At 33.9% G+C, this 22,058-nt stretch overlaps 2 protein-coding genes across 3 annotated transcripts; both read right to left on the reverse strand.

The window, feature by feature from the left end:
• Positions 1-4,189: 4,189 nt before the first annotated feature.
• On the reverse strand, positions 4,190-19,711 carry LOC106115258 (uncharacterized). Of its 2 annotated transcripts, XM_013308587.1 has the most exons (12): positions 19,503-19,711; positions 13,453-13,589; positions 12,710-12,853; positions 10,795-10,887; positions 9,178-9,277; positions 8,837-8,944; positions 8,229-8,408; positions 7,668-7,763; positions 6,831-6,962; positions 6,414-6,489; positions 5,874-6,049; positions 4,190-4,881 (listed from the first exon to the last, which is right to left on the reverse strand). In XM_013308587.1, exons 2-12 carry the CDS (start codon positions 13,587-13,589, stop codon positions 4,741-4,743), a joined length of 1,383 nt encoding a protein of 460 aa, XP_013164041.1. In that variant the 5' UTR covers positions 19,503-19,711; the 3' UTR covers positions 4,190-4,740. The 2 variants fall into 2 exon arrangements, with proteins under 2 accessions (XP_013164041.1, XP_013164042.1); XM_013308588.1 differs by lacking the exons at positions 12,710-12,853; positions 13,453-13,589; positions 19,503-19,711 and adding an exon at positions 9,691-9,825 and having other exon boundaries at positions 10,795-10,877.
• Taf4 (TBP-associated factor 4) lies at positions 15,807-19,495 on the reverse strand. Its single transcript, XM_013308585.1, has 2 exons — positions 19,209-19,495; positions 15,807-18,809 (listed from the first exon to the last, which is right to left on the reverse strand). Exon 2 carries the CDS (start codon positions 18,599-18,601, stop codon positions 16,592-16,594), a length of 2,010 nt encoding a protein of 669 aa, XP_013164039.1. The 5' UTR covers positions 18,602-18,809; positions 19,209-19,495; the 3' UTR covers positions 15,807-16,591.
• Positions 19,712-22,058: the final 2,347 nt, after the last annotated feature.

The raw sequence follows: 22,058 nt of genomic DNA on the forward strand, positions 1-22,058 counted from the left end.
TAAAGTTATGGTAACTCAAGAAAATATATTTTGATGCGTGGTTTTGCGCGTTATCCGCCCTACGTCAACTTGTTCAGCGGTTTATTACCGCGACGAAGTAGTGCCCGGTGAGTCTATTAAACTTTGATATTTCCTACAAGATACATATCTACATTGAATCGTTATTACGTTAAAAAAATTAGAATGGAAATATGACAATCTATTAAAAACAAGGTGTTTAATACATTAACGTGTAGTTCCACTGCCAAAAAACTTGCATTAATAAGATTTTTATTCCCCCACTGATAAAAATGGTAATGCCTTTCGTGCGTGTGTTTACTTTTATGTATGCGTGTTAGAATACATGTAAGTTCCTTTTTTAAATGTTACTGATTTCACAAAAATGTCTCAACAGTGGAAACTCACATCATCAGATTGTCATATTTCTTATAATTTGGTATAACATCACCGAACCGAATTCAGTTGTTTCACAGCCTTATTGAAGTCTTGGTGGTATAATGGATCCCTGTCCTATTTAATATTGTATACATACAAAGTTATATATTTCAAATACATACACATAGTACTTCTATTTTATTGAGATCGTATGCATTTTATAGTAATGGTAATAAATCTTGTAAGTACATAACGTTTACAGACAAATAAATATTCAATAAATAGTATGCTAACACCTTCAGTGCCAACGACTCGTCGTACGAGAGCCCATTGTAGTAGTGAAAATAGTTATGGCATTGGACGTGTTAAGATATATGTACTTCACTGGATTTATATCCTATAGAAAAAGACTGCAACTTGTGCCTTTGTTATGTACCGGGTAGGATTAACATTGGCGCCCTGGGCGACATTTTTGCGGCGCCTTTTTTTGTTGTAGAAATCTTCTGAAGATAGGTTATCTTACAAGACACTGCAAGCGCCACTTTATAATGGCGCCTGCAGTGCGTACTTGTGCCCTACGCCCTTCCCTAACGCTGTTACTGGTTACATATTTAAATAGCTTTTATTGTCAACTGATATAAAACGGGCTTAACGCTCACGTATATTCGTTCGTTATTATGTCGCGGACCATCGCACTGAGAGACGGTCCGCCCCGTTGGGTTCAAAACTAGTCGGTGCCGCCACCGGACAAATATATATATCAAAATGTTTAGCCGTTTTTATATCAGTTTATTAAATGTCTCACGAAAGTTTGAATAATTTAATAGCTTTTATTGTCAATTCATCTCTGGCTTGAATTGTAACGTATCTAAAGATTGTGCATTATAATGATAACTATATTATATACTTTGCCGTACATTTTCTAACAAATAGGACAGAGATGTCGATGATATTAAATTAAAAGAGGCATTTCTAAGCCCGATGTTAACTTGAAAGTTCTTACAATATGTTGTATTAATTTATCACATAAGATGTCATGTACTCTGTATTTCGCTTATGTTATATGTTCGTTTTTTCTTAGCCTCTTCTATGTTTTTTTTTCAGTCTCAGGGAATGTATGTTGGTTAGTCTCTTCGTTACCTTACAAAATATATTCATCGCGTGAAATGGTTAAATATAGTCATAAAAATATTTGAAGGAAATCATTTCTAATCCCTTTACGTAGTGTTTGTCGATAGTTTTAATATATTTTTATTTAAATATACTTATTACTAAGGAAACTATTAGAAGCATTATTTAATACTTATATATCTTAGAATAAAATAATTATTCGATTATATTTTGATAAAACGATTACTCTATATGAAACGAAGATTTTTTTGTTTTTTTTTTAATGTTTTATATTTTTTTTTTGTACAATCGTCGATAAAGGCATTTTTGATTGAGGTTTTATGTTCCTATTCGCATTAAGATCACATCGATTGTGCGTGACTATAACAATGAGACTATAAATTGGTTATATAATTTTCTTTAGTGAAGTTTGTTCGATTTTGTAAAAAAAAAGCCACATTGGAACAGAAAAAAAAATGCTCCGAATACAACTAAATATTTCTACTTTATAATGAATGAAACATAAGCAAGATTTTTTTGTCAGTCTGTATTTTACATGCTTTGGGGACGGACTATTTTTCGCTACAGTAAAAATAATTTTGTCTGCATTAAATGTGAAATAATTGTCTTTTTAAAATTTGTTCCCCCCTAAAAAAAAAATGTTTACACTCATACGTTCTTACTTCGCGCGCTTACTGACAGTTGACATTTACGTATGCTATCTGTGGTTGATGTTTTTGACACGATTTGTCTTGCCATATTCGATATTTGTTTTTTTTTAATATCGAAAACTCACGCGTTGATCGCGATATGGTATTCACCTACATAATATCAGCTAATGAGAACAATAGCTTTGTGGCACTTGTTTCTTTATATAATATAAAAACTGTATTTGATACAGTAAGAAGAGATTAACTCTTTTTAAAGCTATGTAGTTGATATAAATGTATCATTAATATTTCGTTATAATTTTTGTGCATTGAATTTAAAACAGTAGGTTGACGCGTAGAGATATTTACATTTGTTTGTTCCACGTGTCATTTGACTAGATGTTTTACAGTCACTCCTTCAAACTACGCTAAATCACGATGTTCAACATATATACGTTGTCAATAATAATTAAATAATATTAAATAGTTAACCACGTCAATTTATTCGATTATCTTAAATCGATATTATTAATCGATTGGTCTATGAACACAAAAGGATGGTAACACTGACGATATTTATATATTTTAATTCGATTTATGCATAGAAATATTAATCGAGTAAATCGTATTCGAAATAACATTAATTTTTTTCATACATACGAGTTTTTTAAATTATTATTGACACGTAATATATTCCATTTAACTTTAGATGTACAAAACATACGTCCGCATTTGCTTTTAACTACGCGATAAATTCGTTAATTTGAGATTTATTGCCAGTAAACATATCAATCGGCTATTCTCAATATTTATAATACATCTGCTTAGAGAAATTGATATTTCAATATTACTTTATATGAATAGACTTGTCAATAGTGGTGGGAATGCAATAAATACTAGCCATAGACAAGTATATGAACACAGATAATAATTACAAGTTTTTAAATAATTTGGTAGAAAATTGACGTTTTTACATATTTTTTATACATGGAATAGTCGTAAAAAGATCTGTTTTTTAAAGCTATGTACAAGCTTAATGTTGAAATATATCTAGGCTAGTTTTTATTCTCATGAGACAAAAAATATTTAATAACATTAACAAGCGACTAAAACAGTTATTTTAAAGCCACAACACCTACAATGCTGTTTGTATAAGGAACTTTCGAAAGAGCAAATATTTCAAAACGGCAATACGAATGTTCAAGCCGTTTAATTTATGGCGATTGAAAAATAATTAGGCCATAACGTATAGAATCTAAATTATTAACTACTCCCGTTATCTGCATACATTTAAATATATACCTAAATGTAAATAATTAAACTATTTTACGACTTTAATAAAATTAAGTTTTTTTTTTGTCAAATTTATCAACTATTTAAGCAAACAATGTTCCTGCTTAATAACATTAAGTGCGTTATATCGTATAGAATATTAAAATTTAAACATATTTTAAATATTTCTTTTAACAATATTAATAGCTTGAAACAAAATCAATTCCTATCTTTATTCAAAGATGACATATTAGTCGGTTCAGAGGCAGGTTGACTAATAATGGCTTTCTGAGTCCAAAATGTCCGTTTAAAACATATCGTTATCTCTGTTGTCAAAGATGATAGGTATAGCAATACGTTTTTATATAGAGATTTGGATCTCAGAAACCCACGGTTATAAAATCAGTGACAATGATGAAAATGAGCTAAGTTTATTAGAGCGATGAAATATTATCGATGTTTTTTAACTAGTAAGTAGAGACATCGATTATGCCCATTTTATGTGTTACGCCCTAGGGCCTTAGGTCTAGGCCGATAATTTTCCCTAGGACCAATCCGCCTCTGTCAGGTACATTTGTGATAGTTAGTTTTTATTTTGACTTTTGTTTCATCTTTGTCTATGGTCTCATTTTATCATAGATTATATTTGTGTTTAACAAATGTCATAATTTAATTTATCTTCCCCCAAAAAATGAACGTAAATAGGCATATTCGTAAAGTTATTATTTCGTTCAGTTCATTTTAATTTTTATTTATTTGTATATCTTTTTTTAAATGGCTAATAAATAGTTTTAGTGAGAGATAAATATTTTCAGAATAAATATTATAAATCCTTAACAATGATATATTATCATAATTCAACTTAAGAGATAAAATACTTGATTACAAATTCAATTTCCAGTTTTAAACTGTCGTAACACTTTTGTAGGTAGATTGTCTCTGGTTTACAAAAAGATAATGAGATGTCAATATTTTTGTAATACAGAGATCCTATCACGAATATTTGCGATATGAGTTTCCGTAACGTTTATCGACATAAGTCATTTATATCAGATTAGTCATTTTACTTTTCAACCACTTTACAAATTTTATTACAATTTTATCGATGACGTTATGAATACTTTCTCGCATATTTTCGAACTCTATTTAGTAAAATTAACAAAATATGTCAAAATGTATTAGAAACATATCGAAAAGATCATGCATTGACACTAACTGTCAATACTTACATTCACATTATGTCAATACAAGTGTCATGACAGTTGAACCTGACAGTTGAGCTTGACAGTTATATTGGTGATGGTGTTACGACAGTGGAGTACTACTGTTACACTTACATGATACTGTATGTCTGTTTAGCTTCCTGCAACATGTAGTCGACTCTGTCTTCATGTGTAGCCTGGCCGCGAACTGCACGATGCAACTTGCGCCATGACCGAGGCCTCCATTTCACGTTCATGTATTTGTTTATGTGCTGGCGATTGAAATAATTAATAATATCAATAATAAATCTCGAAGAGAATCTCGTGAAAGCTGAAAAGAAAAACTTGTTAAAACACCTATATTTGGCTCAGAATCGTGAGAAGGTTCCTGACCACTGGTTGTTTGAGTCATGGGATTCCGCAGCCGGTGGTGTTCTGTTTTTAATATAATATATTTTGTATATTTTTTTATTTTTTATATTAAATGTAATATAAAATATTAAGAATATGATAAATAAATGTATAAAAAATCAATAATAATATTATAATATAAATCAAGTTTATTTTAGGATAATATTAAGGTAGGATGAGACTGATATTCTGCCACTTCGGTGAAATCATTAAGAGGCAATTAAATATGCTTGATTCGATTTCGATCTTACTAATATTATAAATGCGAAAGTTTGAATGTATGAATGGATGTTTGTTAGAAGATATTTCCAAAACGGCTTAACAGATCTCGCTGCAATTTGGCATAGATGTAAAACATAGTCTGGAGGAACAGATACATTTTTATTAGGGTTCCGTACCTCATCGGAAAAAAACGGAACCCTTATAGCAGTCTTTCGTTTAGTCAGTAAAAGTTTCGTTTAGTAACTCCGTTAATATACATACATATATAGGTCACAATAATTAATTAATTTAATTTGAAGTTATAGTGGTTTTTAAATATGTGAAAATAAGAGGGCGCTAAAAAAATATTTATTCTCAAAGTGGTCAGTACACAAAATAAGTTTGGGAACCACTGTCTTATAGGATCACTTTGTTGTCCGTCCGTCTGTCTGTCTGTCAAGACCCTTTTTTAATTCCGCGTGGATGAAGTCACTGGCGACAGCTAGTTACAAATAAATTAATTGCTTATAAAAAAATACACATTGTTATATCTTGAATCAATAATTAATAATTTGTTGTTATCAGAAACGCAAATACAAGACATATTTTACATACAGACGGTCAGATTTTATGAATATGTGTATATACATACGTGCAATATTTCTCTACCGATGTTGTCGTGCGTGTCGGTGGTGAGCACGTGTCCGGGCGCGCCGCCGCGCAGCCGCAGGTAGTGCGTCTCCCGCACCTCCACCGCGGACACGTCCAGCTGCTCCAGGCACCGCAGTCTGACACAACCCACCAGGTCGTAGTGCCATATCCAGTACCCTGTCAAATAACATATACTACTCAGAATCCTTTCTTTACAATTCCTTTCTTATACAATTGAAACAACGTTTGATATTCACGTCTTTTTTATCGAGTGTAAGAAATAAGTGAAAAGTGAAATTAGATCTTGTTTCAATCGTGTAAAGTTCAATTTTGTTTGTGATATAATTATGCTCTACTTTCCGCCACGATCTGTGTTAACCCTTAAACACTTTGTCTGAAATGTCAGTGGTTTGAATGATGTAGAAGACAATAACTACTTGACATGAAAATATAACAATATGATAAGATTTTAGTACCATTTCAATAGTTATAAAAGAAATAGTTGTAGCATTAAATGTGTTATAATAATAATGTAACATACCGTGTAACACAAGCCGCTGCAGCTGGTTGCATTGCCAGCACAGCAGTACCAATGGGTTCATGTTGAACATTGCGTACTGTAACAAACGTATATTCCTTACTAAGTTAAACTTTGAAATTGTTTATCCGGCTCACGAAGGACCATAGGTAAATTGGAGGGGGGGGGGGTAGCCACGGTACATATTTAATTAATGGTTGTATTATTGTAGTGTTTATTTTACTAGTATTATACATGAGAAAATTTAAAAAGATGGATGGATGTTAAAACGGCTAAAAAGATTTCACTGAAATTCGGCATAAGTGTAGAAAATAACATGAAAAAACACAGGACACTAATAAACCTTTTGTTTTATTTAATCTACACACAAATAATTGCAGCAATTAAAAAAAATCGTCGCTTTCTAAATATTAATATTACCGAGTCATCTCTGAGTTCTGACTTTAATATTTCTCTATCATCGATGGGGTGAAAAGGGCTGTCGACCCATACCAGCTCACGGAGCGACTTCTTGTAGTGAGTAGTCAATTGCTTGATCATGGGGAGATGGAGCTGGAATAAAACGATATTAAATCATAAAATACGCATCAAAAATATTATAATTTTAATATTTGGAGTTTAAAAATTATATCATCATCATCATCATCAGCAGCTCACTATACGTCCCCACCGAGGGGCTTGGAGCCTACCCTAAGCTAAGGGTGATTAGGCCATAGACAACCATGCTGGCCAAGTGCGGGTTGGTTGACTTGAAAAATTATATATAAAGTAAGAATTAATTTAAGAAGATAAGTCTGATAATATGACAACACCATAACTGCACTAAAAGTATTCTTAGCGGGTCGATGGTTCAGGGTTTAAGCAATTATAATCTGCAGGTCCTGGGTTCGAATCCTGTCATGTAACAATGTGATTTTCAAACGTACCAGACATTCTTACGGTGAAGGAAGACATCATAATTCAACCTACATTTGCGAAAAAAAATCAAAGATATGGGTGAAATGAACCCGCACTGGGCCAGCGTGCTTTGACTATGGCCTAATCACCCCCTAACTTAGGGTCGATTCTGAGTCCCTCAGTGTGTAGTGAGCTGATGATGAAAATGAAAATTGAATAGTATCCTTTAGAAATATAGCATCGAATAACTCTGAGTCGCTCAAGGCAATGTACCGCAGAGCTAAAGTAATATTAAAAATCCTGTCCATCACGTGAAAAGATAAGACTAGTCTTAAAAAGTATAATATTAAAAGCACTTACCGTTTTACAAAACATGACCTTTATAGATGTAAGCGGCAATTCTTCTACCAGAACGTTGGTCATTACTTTGTTGAACTTGCTCTCCGGTACACAGATCTGAGGAAAAGAATCGTGTTGAAGAATTTTGATTGGAAACCGGAGTTTACCGGAGTTTAGACGTGAATGTTAGATATTATTAATTATTTTACAACCTTTTTTATTATAAGTGGTGGTTTCGAATGACAATTGTATTGACACATATTGTTATCCCTCTCATTCTCTTTGAAAAACCAAAGACAACATATGTCAATACAACTGTCACGGCTTTGGATTTCTAGGTCATAGACAGTTCAAACAGACCATAGTTGCAAATACAATTGAGCTTTAACTTATTTTGACAAGGTTCAATTTGACTTTGCGGAAAAATCAGCTCTGCTCTATGCAGGTCTGTGTTAACGGTCCCTTATGGTTTTCAAAGACACAGTCGGCTCCGAACATTGTAAGAGTCGTTACGCGAAACACAATTTCAGGCAGGGGGCGTAAAGGGATGCGATGAAACGGCCGATAATCTCACAAACTTACCATATTAATGCAAACATTAAGTCCGTTTGGATATAAATCTTTGAAATCGCTCCAATCCAACGGTTTGCGGTTGAGATTCGTCTTGTTCGTGATATTAATATTAAGGTACTTGAAGTGCTTGAGATGTGACAGACAAGCCACCACCTCTGAACTCAGGCAGTCGTATTCGATCGTTAAATTCTGAAACCCCACAATAATTATATAACACTAGCTGTAACGCGCGATTAAGGAAAAAACTGAGTACCCTATACGTTATTTAAGACTGTAATTTATCACTGTTCCAAATTTTATTCAGATCCATTCATATAAGCGAGGTTAGGATAGGGCCAGATGGGGCAACGGCCCAGGGCGCCGGAGGCGCAGAGTCGGAAATAAAGGGGCGCCTGCGGTGCCCCTGAGATAACTTATTTTTGTAAAATTTGCCCTGACACCAAAATAATTCGGGCGCCGCAAAAATGTCGCCCAGGGCGCTGGAAGTTTTAAAACCCACCCTGTCCATTTAAACGTCGTATTTATAATAATACCAGTAAGAGTGTCATAGAATAGAATAAAATAGCTTCCTCTATCAAAATATGTTTCGTGTGAATGTTTCGAAAGTATGAACTCACTTGAAGCATTGACAAGGCAGATGTAGCACTGTCCAAGTTGACGTCTTTTGCCGGAGTGAAGACGTTATTGAACGTTAAAGCTAACGGGTCGCACTCCTTCTCTAAACACTGTAATATAACAAAAAAAAATCACCTATATCACATTTCTAACCTGTAAATTAAATAGATGATAAATAAATAGATTAACCATTAGTTCCTGATATCAAAATCTCTGTATAAAACATATCGTCATCCCTTTCATTATCTTTCACAAAACAGAGGAGGAATTTGGTCTCAGAAACGTACGGTTAGTAAACGGATAGACGGTCACTATAGGGGAAGCGGATTACTGAGTAACTTACCGTGTGTTCATCTTCTTCAATCGACTCCAACGGACTGAGTGTACAGCCCATGAGCAACAGCGAATCCAAGTTATTGAACGGCAACGATTCTAAAGTTTGTCTGCAAAATTAAATACATTTGTGCATTTACGTCCTACTAAATATTATCAAAGTTGTAGTTTTACTATTCCTTCATATATCACTTCGAATAACTATGTTAAATGATGTCTACTTGACGAGACAGAGGTCTAGACGTAAACCAATGCTAAGCTTGCATGCTGTTTTATGAACAAAGGGTAAATCACAGTATGTCCGAATATTTTTTTATTAACTAAGGTATCCATGCTGTAAAACCTTCCACGGCGTACAAGAATGACACATTTGTCGCCAATTGAGCGAGATAGATAAATAAGTGAGACAGATATATGTTTATTGCTGACAAAATATGTCTATCTCACTCAACGCGGCGCCAGAATATTTTTCTTCCATTTAAATAATTTCCCTTTGTAATTTAGTGCTTGACCACATTCCTACCTGATGTTAGTCGGCGATGTGATCTTAAGATGTTACGCACTAGGTTAGTCTATGCCTATTCATTCTTCTCTTCAGCAGCGTAATCTGACGGACTGACTGACGCCGTTTGATGGTAAACGGCAATGTCTGACCGTGCTATAGCGGAAATTTTTCTTAATTAAATTTTATGAATTCCAATTTAAGGCAGACAATACCTACGTTTGTGGTTACACATGATTTAAACGTAACCTTAAACTTTTAATTGTTGACTAAGGCTGCTTCGTATGAGTTTGCATACATATCTGGGTTACTAGTATGATATTTCTTTGAGTCAGAATGAGTGATGTAAAAAAACACCCACTTCTATCTTCGTTTAAGGATCAAGTGGTACTTTATCGGGGATGTGTGTCGTTTTTTGTTACTTTTGTTTTGTTTTTTTTTTATATCACAAGGTGGCAAACGAGCGAGCGGCCACCTGAAATCGCTGAAATAGCGAAGTGACCGTTGCCCATAGACATACGCAATTGTATATGCGTTGCCCACTTATAATCGACGGAGGAGAGGATGCACAGAAAGAAAATATTTTTCCTTTCCATGCATCCTCTCATCCGCAAAGTCCACTTCCACTTCCCATCCTTTCCTTATAAGAAAAAGGACGGGAAGGGAAAGAGGACTAATTTTGGCCTCCGGGACGCACACTCATCAGACGAAACGCGGAATAGCTTCCACTTCACGCCTGTCTTCTGTGTGGTCGTGGTATTTCACCGGGCGAGCCGGGCCGATTCGTCCGAAGATGTTAAAGCGGGCTCTACCACTGTTAAAATTTTATCAAAAATTTTATCGACAGTTTCAAAGTTTATTGAAAATTGGCAGGACAACTTTTTTATAAGATAAGGGGGCAAAGGTCGAGGTGATCATCGATGCCAATGGACATCCCGTAAGACCTGAGAAACCGCAGATTCGTTGCGGGTCTTTGTGAAGGTGATACACACTCTTCTAACTGTTTAACTGTTGCATATAAGGGTCAGGTGCATTTTTTATAATTACAATATAAAATGAAACGTTCCTACATCAAATGTCGTTATGTTTTTAATAGATTAGTGTATAATTTCATTCATTACTTACCGTTTGAGCATAAATACTGGTGAATAAGATTCCTCTTGTAAATAGATTGGACCGATAAATGTCACTTCTTTTATCATTTTCATTTCGTAAAATCTGTAATGAAAAATTAAAATATTGGAAAAAGATTATTGTTTAATTTGGGTTTTTCGATGGACAATTGTCTTACTAATATTATAAATGCGAAAGGATGGATGTTTGAAACGTGGAAACATCTGGAAGAACAATTAGGCATCTAATTTGATTATTTTTTAATTCCGAGCGGATGGAGTCGCGGGCGACAACTAGTTATGTTAGTTAAAAATTCTGATCGGTCACATAACATAAAAAACCATCTCATTATGTATGTTGCGTATACATTTTTTTGTTTCGCAACTGAATTCCAATAGACTTTCACTAACGAAAATATTCCAAATGAAAATATAGACGTCATCGAATATACAGTTGTGTTGTTTGTTTCTGACATCAACTGACATCTCTGTGTTAAATATATCGTCATCCCTTTCATTATCTTTGACAAAACAGAGATAACAATATGTTTTAAATGGAGATTTCAGTCACAAAAACCCACGATCTGATTTTAATATATACTAATATTATAAAAATGAAATATTTGTTTGTTTGTTTGATTTGAATAGAGTCCATAACTACTGAACCAGTTTAGCTACACTTTTTATTTTCAATTCCGTTTTTACGAAGTCTCGACTAACTACTAGTGATTAGGTACTAAGGATGACCTTTAGTGTAAAGTTTAAATGATATTCAGACAGTTGTAGAATCTGATAAAAGCCAGATAGTTAGATGTCTAAACAAGGGGATCAAAATCACGTTGTAAACATTATGATTCTATGTTAGTTATCTTACTAATATTATAAATACGAAAGTTTAGATGTATGGATGGATGTTTGTTTGAAAGTATCTCGAGAATGGCTGAACTGATATCGATGTAATTTGGCATACATATAGAACATAGTCTGGAAGAACGCATAGACAACTAGTTGAGTTTTTTTTATTCCGCTCGGACGGAGTCCCGGGCAATATCTAGTTAATATTATAACAATAAACATCATGAATCTAGGTCTATATGAAATCGACGTCATTACAAAACTTGAGTTATTGTCACGTTTATACTACGAACTGTAGAATAAAACGTCGATGCAAAATGTATCCAATAGAGTTAGCATTTTGTACAAGGACGAAGCAACGCGAGGCTGACTCGACTTGCTTTATACAGATAAAAAATTTAATACAGGTATAATTTGTTATTTGCCTTTTGCTTATATCAAGTTTTAGATTGTAAAACGAAATGAAAAATCGTTTTGTTTTACGCAACTTTGTAATGGAACAATCATGTTCGATAAAGTTAAAGAATGGTTGTTATTTATATATTATAAAATATAATGAGACCCGTTTTTTACCAGACTGGAATGTCAACGCGACTCCTTCCGCGCGGAATTAAAAAAAAACTTAATCAGTAGCCTATGTGTTCTACCAGACTATGTTCTACATGTATGCGAAATTTCATCGAGATCAGTTCAGCCGTTCTGGATATACCTTCAAACAAACATCCATCAATCCATCTAAACAGTCGCATTTATAATGTGTGTAGCCTAAGCGGCATTCTGGTCTGATTTTTCACCAGAGTGGCACAGGTTCAACAGTTTTTCTTGTGTTTTATTATTAAATTAAATTAGTTTAATTTGTAACTAGCGGTCGCCCGCGATTCTGTCCGTGCGAAATTAAAAAAAACGTAATCAGTAACCTATGTGTTCTACCAGACTGTGTTCTACATCTATGCCAAATTCCATCTAGATCTATGCAGCCGTTCTGGAGATACTTTCGAACAAACATCCATCCGTCCAAACATTCGCATTTATAATAGTAAGATTGATATCAAAAGACAGCATGTAGTACTTACTGGGTGAAAACATTGGACATGAACAGCTGTAGGTCCTCAGAGCTGGAGTCTATGTATATGTAGATCTGTTTCACTTGCTTCCTGAATACGCGAGTTAAGAAACAGCTTCTATCTATATTACTCACGCGCAGTTTGAGGGTATCCCTAAAAAAAAACTTTTGTTCAAACACGTTTAGTGCCATCCACATTGAAAAAACAAGGTGACAAACGTGCTAGGTGTCAATTGATTTGTTTGAACGAAGTAACTCTGCGCATAAAAATCTATTAAGAGTTAGTAAATGCATTGTGTACTTTTAAATGAATGGAGGGTAGTATATAAAGAGGATATATTCTTCTACTTATACGTAAATATACTTCTCCTTTCCAAATTTACTTCATAAGAGAAGGATGGAAAGAAGAGACTAAGAATGTATGTATGACTTTGAATATACCTACTATATTCACTATATACTACCGATGCCATATCAAGAATTTGTTTCATCTATTTATATAAATAGGTAAAAATCCGATTAAGATGCCAACAGCGTAACAGAGTTTGAGATTTGTATCATAAAGAGACCGTGACATTCAAACCTCAACCCACTTACGACCCTTTATGTTTTATTATAAAAGAAAAAAATGATACGACATTTTTATGCAACTAAACAACCTATTGGTTTCTATTAACCCCCAATACTCCCCATAAGAGGTTACGCAAAGAATTTAGCAGGCTTTTAAAATGTAAAGGAGAAATAATGACTCACATGCGTGCCCCAACAATGAGAAGAGCGGAACGCCAGTGCCGGCAGACTGATGACGCTGCCAAAGCATCCTTGGTGCGTAGATATCTCAATACGCATCCTAGCGGCAACAGTGGGAGATTACCCCAATCCATCAACATCTGGAAAGAATAAAGATTTTCTAACTCTCGAGACAGACAGAGACAAACAAATTTTTTTATAATGGGTTTACGTTATAAGCAAAGCAAACCACGTTCGCGACGTGACTTTTTTGCATTATTGTGCAGATAAATGACTAAATTGTACAGATGGATGTGAAATATTAATAAAGAAATCATAAAATTATTACCGTATTAACAGGGTCAAATATCAAGCGTCTTTTGTTTCAGAAATATCTATATACAACTATCTTCTGTTTGCGACTCTGTCCGCGTGTATTAAAAAAAGCTTATTTAGTAGCCTATTGGTTCTTCCTGATTATTTTCTACATTTATGAAAATTTTCACTGAGATCCGTTAAGCTGTTATGGAGATACCTTCTAACAATCATCAATCTATCAATCTCAACGTAAGATTAATAAAATTGAGGTGGTACAGCCACCTCAATTTTATTAATATTAATTTAAGTAATATTAAACAGTCACATTTCATGAACGTGATGAATGCTTATAACGAAAAGCCAATTTTTAACATTTTTGTCCGTCTGTTTTTCTGATTGTCCTTAAATTGTGTGGGCATAATTATAGGCACTTTTTTTCCGGCGCTGACGAAGTTGTGGGCAACCGCTAGTTTTATAAATATTTCGATTTTTTAATTCAATCGTTTAATTTGAAAAGTCATGTAAAATGTTTAAGAATAAACCAATAGATTAGTTATTCGTAATGTTATAAATCTATTACGAAGTATTTTGTTTTATATTCTAAAAACACAACATTATGCATAGTTAGTGTTTTTTATATAAATAATAAACTTATAAAATAATTTTATGTATTTAAGCAATGACCCTTCGTCGTGGCCATTATCTCTCGCACTACTTACTCACGCTTGTTATGAACCCATTTCTAAAGAATACTTTTGCTTTTAGTAAACAAGATTGAGCTAATTCTGTACGTTCAGACCCTCAGAGCAGATCTATAATGCAATAAGAAATATATGAGAAATAAACGCCTTTATTTTGTTGGAATGTTTCATCACATAAAAATCTCATTTCTTTTTATCACTTTTTAACCGCAAAAAAAAATATATTTGTACCATAGACAATGAAACGAGAAAATACAAAGACTTCATCGAGATTATTTCTATTTAATTAGTGCTTATTATGTTATTTACTACTTCTATTATGCTAACACAGTAAATGCGCTTTTTTTTACCTACATAAACTCAACAACTTATTACGCACCTTTGAGACATGATTAGAAAAACTTTTTTATCTATGCCCAAACGCGCTTCGGCGTCTCTGTCATATTTGACAGATTGGTATTTTAGGTTATAGAGTATTAGACATTTCCGTGTTATTAAAATAAAATCTATAAGTAAGAAACTTAATCAGCCTAAGCCTACTCGTCCACTACTGAATGTATGCCTCACCAAATGATCGGTTCCTTCCCCCCCAACACTAAAGTTGGTTATGAAACTGTTATATTAGTATGTAGTTTGTACTTACGAAAGTGTATTTATTGTTTTTTTATACCCAAAGTAACATATCATGTTGTATGGAGTGCAAGCGGCTAATACTACAGTTTGTCGGAAGGCGTATGGAGGGCAATACAGGAATTACAAAACTTAATTCATCCTTTTTCTTATCAATCTTTTTAATAGGTGTTTATGATCATCTGACATCATGTGATCAGATTTCTCAAATCATATAAAACGATTTTATTTAACAAGCAGGAAGTAATAAACTTGAATCATGTTTGAACAAACAACAAACACACAGGACTATCCATATTTCTGACTGGATCATAGTCAACTTTGCTGTCCCAGAGCAGATTGATTGACTTCAAACACAAAGTTGGATATCACAACACATCTACAGTAAATAAATTTAAGTGCAGACCACTATTCTAGGGCAGTGATAGCAAACCTTTACATATGAATGTGCCATTATAGTAAAGAAATGTTTAATGAGGCCATAGACAAATCCGACTTTATAGTTATTGAGAACAATCTTTAGTGTAGGGCTCACTTGGGTTTACTTCACCTGTTAGTTCACACTTTTTTATTGTGCATAGTAAATTCAGAAATCAGCAAATTGTCCTCAATAATGGCACTTGCCATTAGTTTGCCATCCCTGTTCTAGCAAATAAAGGTGCAAGTGAATAAAAATACACAATTACACAATGAAATCCTTATATTTATGGAAATTAATATAACATATAAGCAACTAAATATCAAATACATTTTCAAACTTATATTGAGATGTCAAATTAAACATTAAATATATCAATAACATAGCCAACAAAATGAAATATAAATGTGCTGATTGGAATTTCATACAGAAACAAACCTCAACTGTTTTATAGAGAAAGAACACAATAGTAATTTAACGGAAAGCATAGAATTACATACATCAGCCTTAATATATACAGTTAAAACCGCTTACAACAACAAGGAAGAATAAGGGAAGAAGTAATCTGTTATATTCGATTTTAATAACTGATAAGCAGTTAAACAAGTTTAGGTGATTGGTCCGCGCAATGTTTTTGTCTTTTAACCGATGTAGTTATAAGCAGTTTCTACTGCAGAGCTCAAACTAAACAAACAAGTAGCAAGAGTACTTTTACTTGTAATAAACTATGATGAACATTTACTGCTTGATGAATTTTACTGAATACTTTTAAATACAACTGAGTACAAGGAGCTTTAGCTTTTAGGTTTTCATTGTGATATAAAATCTTAATTTTAATAACATTTACTTTAAGATTTAATTTCCTTAATACACCTACCAATTAAAAGAATATATAAAAATAACTTAAGTCACCTAAACTTATATGTCAGAATATGTATCATTATTCTAATCAAGTTTCATATGTTCTTATTTTACATTCTTAAGAAATATTACCATTTTGGTAAATATGAAGGGATTATAGAAATGTAAAAGCACAACATATTTCTCCAAAATGTATCAAACATGATATTTTGGGTTAAATTCAATTTCCTTTCAATTACTTTAGGTAACTACGGTACAGTAATAGTGACCGTGCAGTGTCTTTTTCTTGTTCCAAAAGGAAGAGCATGTCGCGAAGGTTGATACGTTTTATACGAGTGCGCAGAGCCATCTGTCCGCGACCAGTCATGCCACTTGAAGTTTGATTACTGTTGGTCGAAGCATTATCGCCTGATCCACCAACACCTTCATTAAGTCGCGGTTTCTTACGCGGTCCGATAGCCTGAAGAGCTGTCAGATTTGCTTCTCGTTGGCGTACCTCTTCTAATTCTGCGCGTTGCATTTCTTTAGCTTTAGCCTTAAGTTTCGCCTGCTCAGGATCCTCATTCTTTGACCGAGACTTTGCAGCGCGAAGTAACATCTCACGTTCAGTATCTTCGCATCTCTTCTTTACGACACGATCTCTCTCTTCGAGGAATTTAATCTGACTTTTCACATCTTGAGAAACCTCATATCGATTATCCATCTTAACACATAAATCGATTCGATGTTGTGCAATAACTGCTAACTTTTCTACAATAGTCTTGAGCCTCTCATGGAGAGCATGACACAAAAGCGCCGATACTTCAGGAGATGGTTCCTCTAATCCATGCTTGGCACAAGTTGCTTTTACTCTAGCTTGCATCAAATGCATTGGGACCAAGAATTCATCTTTACATGACCTTATCTGTGTTCCAATCATTTCAGTAGATCCAAGAATTCTTTGGCTTTCCTCAGCCAAATTCACTCCACCCATGGCAGCAACATCATTTATATCATCATCCCCTGCCATCTTGTCATCAACAAAGTGAGGTGGAGTAAAGGGCATGGAGGACCTTTTTTCTTTTTCTTTCAAAAGGGATTGTCCAGGTGTAATAACAGTGGACAGTGCAGCAGAGGACAATCCAGGGCGCGGGAAATTGGCTTTATTATTTACTCCTACAGTCTTCCCAACTTTGCCTACATTTATTTTAGTGTGTACAGGTATGTTTTGAAGCACTGCAATTGTACCACCCACTTTTGGAGCAGGTTTTTGCATTTGAATATTGGAAGTACTTACAACTTGTTGTGTTGGGGCCGGAATATTAGAAAATGCGACATGAGGTGCAGGAGGATTAATACCTTCAATGACCAATTCTTTGGTAACTAATGACTGCCTAAGCAATGGTAAGCTTTTTTTCAAGAATCCAATCAAGCAAGGTTGAGGACTTGCATTCAGCAAACGTTCAAGTCTGTTACAGAACTCTTCAGGCTCAACTTGAGCATCTATTAGTTCCTGGATGAGATTTCTCACATTTGTTTCAACGGATTTGGGTTCCTTGCTAGATAGGTCAAGTAGATTCGCAAGGAAGTTACGGCACTTTTCCTTGGTATTATCTGAGGGCTTTTGAGTGGTGACAGTCGGTGGCTGTGATGGTGGAGTAGCAGACTGCATACTCGCAGACACTGACACAGGTGCTGGTCCTGCCTGCTGTATTTGTGTAGGCATTTGGGTTGGTGCTGCAATGCTAGTGGATACTGTAGCCACACCAGGGTGTGCAGGTACTGTGGACAGACGCAAAGTCTGCGGTTGCGGTGCAGCAAGGGTATTGCCTGCAGGAGCGGGGCCAACTCTTAACAGTTGATATTGCCCAGTATCAGTCTTCAACAATAAATGACCCTGCTGTCCTTGTTGTAAGCTTTGTAATGTTTGCAATGTAATACCTGGCGCTACTGCTCTTGCACCAACTACCTGTTGTGTGCCAATCACAACTCGTGGTGATACTGTAGCTACAGACTTCTGTGCCGCAACTGAAGGCGCTTCAGGTCTCATGTTTAATATTTGCACATTAGGCAATATGGTGGGTTGGCCTGAACCCAAGTTTTGTGTGGTGACAACAACATTCTGCCCAGGTTTGTTCATTGTTAAAGCATTAGGGATAGTATTGGACATGCTTGAACTGACAGTTATGGGGACTGTGACCATTCCAGGTTGCATGCCAGATTGTCCAGTAGATGTCCCCTGTTTAATTACTAATGAGGGGTTCATGATAATTATTTACACTTGAGATTTAAACTAGGTGAATTCTTCTGTATATAGTCAAGATTTATTCTAAATTGACATACCACTTGTACTTTACAAATTAACCAATATGCTATTAGTTTGGTGCTTTAAATTCATATCATAAGTCATTTTCAATTTTATTATTCTGTCACCATGCATCTTGCTTTTTTCAACTCCATAATTAGATTTTGAACTGGAATCAATGTGAAGATGACTATGAATATACTATTTCTTTAATATATTATTCTCAGTGAAGAAACTGGAGACAACCAACAATTTATTATACATTTAAGAATAACCTAATAATGATATTGCAGATTTTTTTTTATTCAAAATAAATGTGAATTACATACACTAGAAATGTTATGTAAAGTCTACAAAAATTTAATTTTCAATCATCATCTGTGGAATATGTTCATCACCTCATAAATATGTATTGTATGGAAAGTTTCAGCTTGACAAAATGTTTGTTGCTGATTCTCATGAATAAAATTGTCAACATTTAATAATATTCCATTGTCAATAACATAAAATGTATAATATTATCTTGATAAAAAAAGTTATAATACATAACATTAACCGTTTTACGTACTTGCTTTTCCTTGTATGTACTAAAGCTAAAGTCTAGTGTTTTATGCAAAAGGCGTGACGACGTAACAGCTGTTTGTAAGTAGGCTAAAATAAAGATGCTTCGAACTGCGTCATTTACTATCTACCACTCTTGGTGGCGTTAATAACGTATTACATAATAAAATTAACGCACTATTCTATCCGCATAAACTTAACGAAGAGATGTACTCAAAAAACAAGTGTATAAATTGTAGTCGTAATGCATAATAAGCACAATCACAAAGAAAGGTCACCAAAATGGTTTAGGTGTACTTACCACTTCAATGTTGCTTGTCAAATAATAAATATTAAATTTTGTTTAGTATTTTTCTTCTTTATAAATGCGAACACTGATTTTTATAATAAAGAGAAAGTCGCAAGATATTTTACACGTCCAGTCTCACTCACATTATCGCACAAATTAACGAATTACAAAACGAAAGGAATAAACTTGAATCGATGACGGAACGGAACGGAGCGGATGAGCGGATGCAATTTCAATAGGAAATACAGATTCAAAATAATGGTACTAGGAAAAAAAATTAAATTAGGTCTTGCTAATCATAATAAATATAATCCACTACAAATATATATGTGCGAATTTAAAAATGAATTAGCTTTTTCATCAGAAAACCTATATAATAAATTCGAAAAACCATTGAGTGTCGGTTTAAAAAAAATGCTGTTGTCAACAATTTTATAAAATTATTGTTCATTATTTTATCTGATCTCATTCCAAGTACAATGTAATGTATATTTAATGATGCGATACAATTTTTTTTACTAATTTTAATATTCTTATTATGAGAGCATTATAAACAATTTTCTCGTACCAAGAAGGAAAACGGCGAGCACGCCCTAGTCAGAGAGGTATCGGTACTACTCCATCCCTATTTGTAATGGCGGCCAAAAATCAATTTTGAAATGTGACAGCGGGTGATTGTGATTGTTTGTCTCCAAAAGTTTCAATAAAATTAGGGAAAATATTTTTATGAATTGTAATTAAAAGTAGTAATGGTAAAAGTTTAAAAATTATTAATTAATTGAGAGTGTGCGTCTATTTTAATTGTGTAATCTGCGTTAGAACTATTGTGATCGATGATGTAAGATACAGTACTCAGACTTGAGAAACGAGAGAACGTTTGCCGTGATCGTATTAAGATTGAAGACACAATGGAAACCGAAGAAGGAACAGGAAACCATGAAAAGGAAGAGCAGGAGAGTAGCTCCCATACTACACCGCAAGAACACCGGTCGTTTGCTGAATTTGCGAAGGATAAATTAGATAGCGGTAAGTATTATTTGTTTCTATGTATCTTTTAAGTTAAAATGCTTAATTTCAAAAATACATTTATATTTTTAATTGTAACTAATTTTATTATTATTTGTAAATACCTACTTAAAACTATTCGGCATATAGTGCCATGAGTAATGTGACCTTCAAACTATTACGTTCTTATTAGAAAAATATTTGGGAGAATTGGAACTGTTCAACTTAGAACAGTTATGTATTTTTTTTATATATATTTTTATAACGTAATTTTATCAATCTTAAATTTTCATATTCCAAATGCGTTCAATGTAACGTGTGTATGTAATAAGTAAACTTGTAATCATTGATAAAGTTGGTCAACCCTCGTACAGTACTGAACATTTCTGTTGTTGAATATAAGTAAGTTTTAATTAGAGTATTCTTTAACAGCTGGCAGAGAGTTGCGGCGTCGTCTACCAATGGCGGGTCAGCTGGGTGCACACTTGATGCATCCAAGACGACTCCTGCTGCACACAACTCCCACTCATCACACAGATGTTGTGCTGATATTCCCTAAAGGTAGGACATATATTAATTCTGACCTCATGTTATCTATGTGGTTCCACTATCAGAACATATCTACAAAAATATTTAGTTGAATATTATTGTTGGACAGTTTTATTTCAAACTTGATTGAGTTGAGTCAAAACTAGTAGTTTAAATCACACCCACTTTCTGTAGATTGATTGATCTGAAATTTGATACACATAATTAATTTTGATGACAATACAATATTATGTGAAAAAAAACTAATTGTTTTTTTTAAATAATTTATTTAAAAGAACCTTGCATTTTTATTTTCCTTTTGGATACAACAGTATATCGCAGTTTAAACAACTGCCTCTCTTTATTAGCAAAATACAAACATTGCTGTTTATAATTGGCATTGAATCTATCTGACCTCTGATTTGATATAGCAACATGTACTTATCATGTTATGATTTAGCAAGGCATTGCATCACCTCTATAGATTCTGTACGCCTATATCACTAAGCAACTATTTATTTATGATATCTTTCACATATCATGGAGCATTGGTGGCTCAGGGATAAAGCACTTGACTTGCAATCTGCAGGTTCTGGGTTAGAATCCCGCCATGTAATCACGAAATACAAAGATAGTGTGAAGTTAACCAACCTGCACTGGGACACTGTTGTTGACTATGGTCTCATCACTTTTAATTTAGGGTAGGATCCAAGCCTCTCGGTGCGGATGTATAGTGAACTAATTATGGTGATTTCCACACAAGATCAATTATTTTGCAAAATATTTATTTGTACTTAAAACTCTAAGCAAATCTTTTCCTCATAAGGTTTGCAATTAAATGTAAAAGTAAGGGTTCACCAAAAATAAAATAATATTATAAATAATACCTTATGTAATTTACTTAGAGAATAACTAAGGAAATAAACTCAATTCAATAAGCAAGTAGAAAATGGTGCCTGACAGTTCATGGTACATGATTTGACCTTGTTAGTATTTAAATATTGCTACACTACACAAAGGAGAATAGTTAACAAA

This window comes from Papilio xuthus, unplaced genomic scaffold (genome assembly GCF_000836235.2).
Source record: "Papilio xuthus unplaced genomic scaffold, Pxut_1.1 DF827870.1, whole genome shotgun sequence".
In the NCBI taxonomy this organism is placed as follows: domain Eukaryota; kingdom Metazoa; phylum Arthropoda; class Insecta; order Lepidoptera; family Papilionidae; genus Papilio; species Papilio xuthus.

Excerpts from the sequence above, each read along its gene's own strand:
- LOC106115258 (XM_013308587.1), bottom strand. The coding sequence starts at position 13,589 with ATGTTGATGGATTGGGGTAATCTCCCACTGTTGCCGCTAGGATGCGTA. Across the intron at positions 12,854-13,452 it reads CTCATTGTTGGGGCACGCAT|GGATACCCTCAAACTGCGCG; the intron begins GTGAGTCATTAT and ends GTTTTTTTTTAG. Across the intron at positions 6,963-7,667 it reads AGGTCATGTTTTGTAAAACG|CTCCATCTCCCCATGATCAA; the intron begins GTAAGTGCTTTT and ends GTTTTATTCCAG.
- Taf4 (XM_013308585.1), bottom strand. The coding sequence starts at position 18,601 with ATGAACCCCTCATTAGTAATTAAACAGGGGACATCTACTGGACAATCT.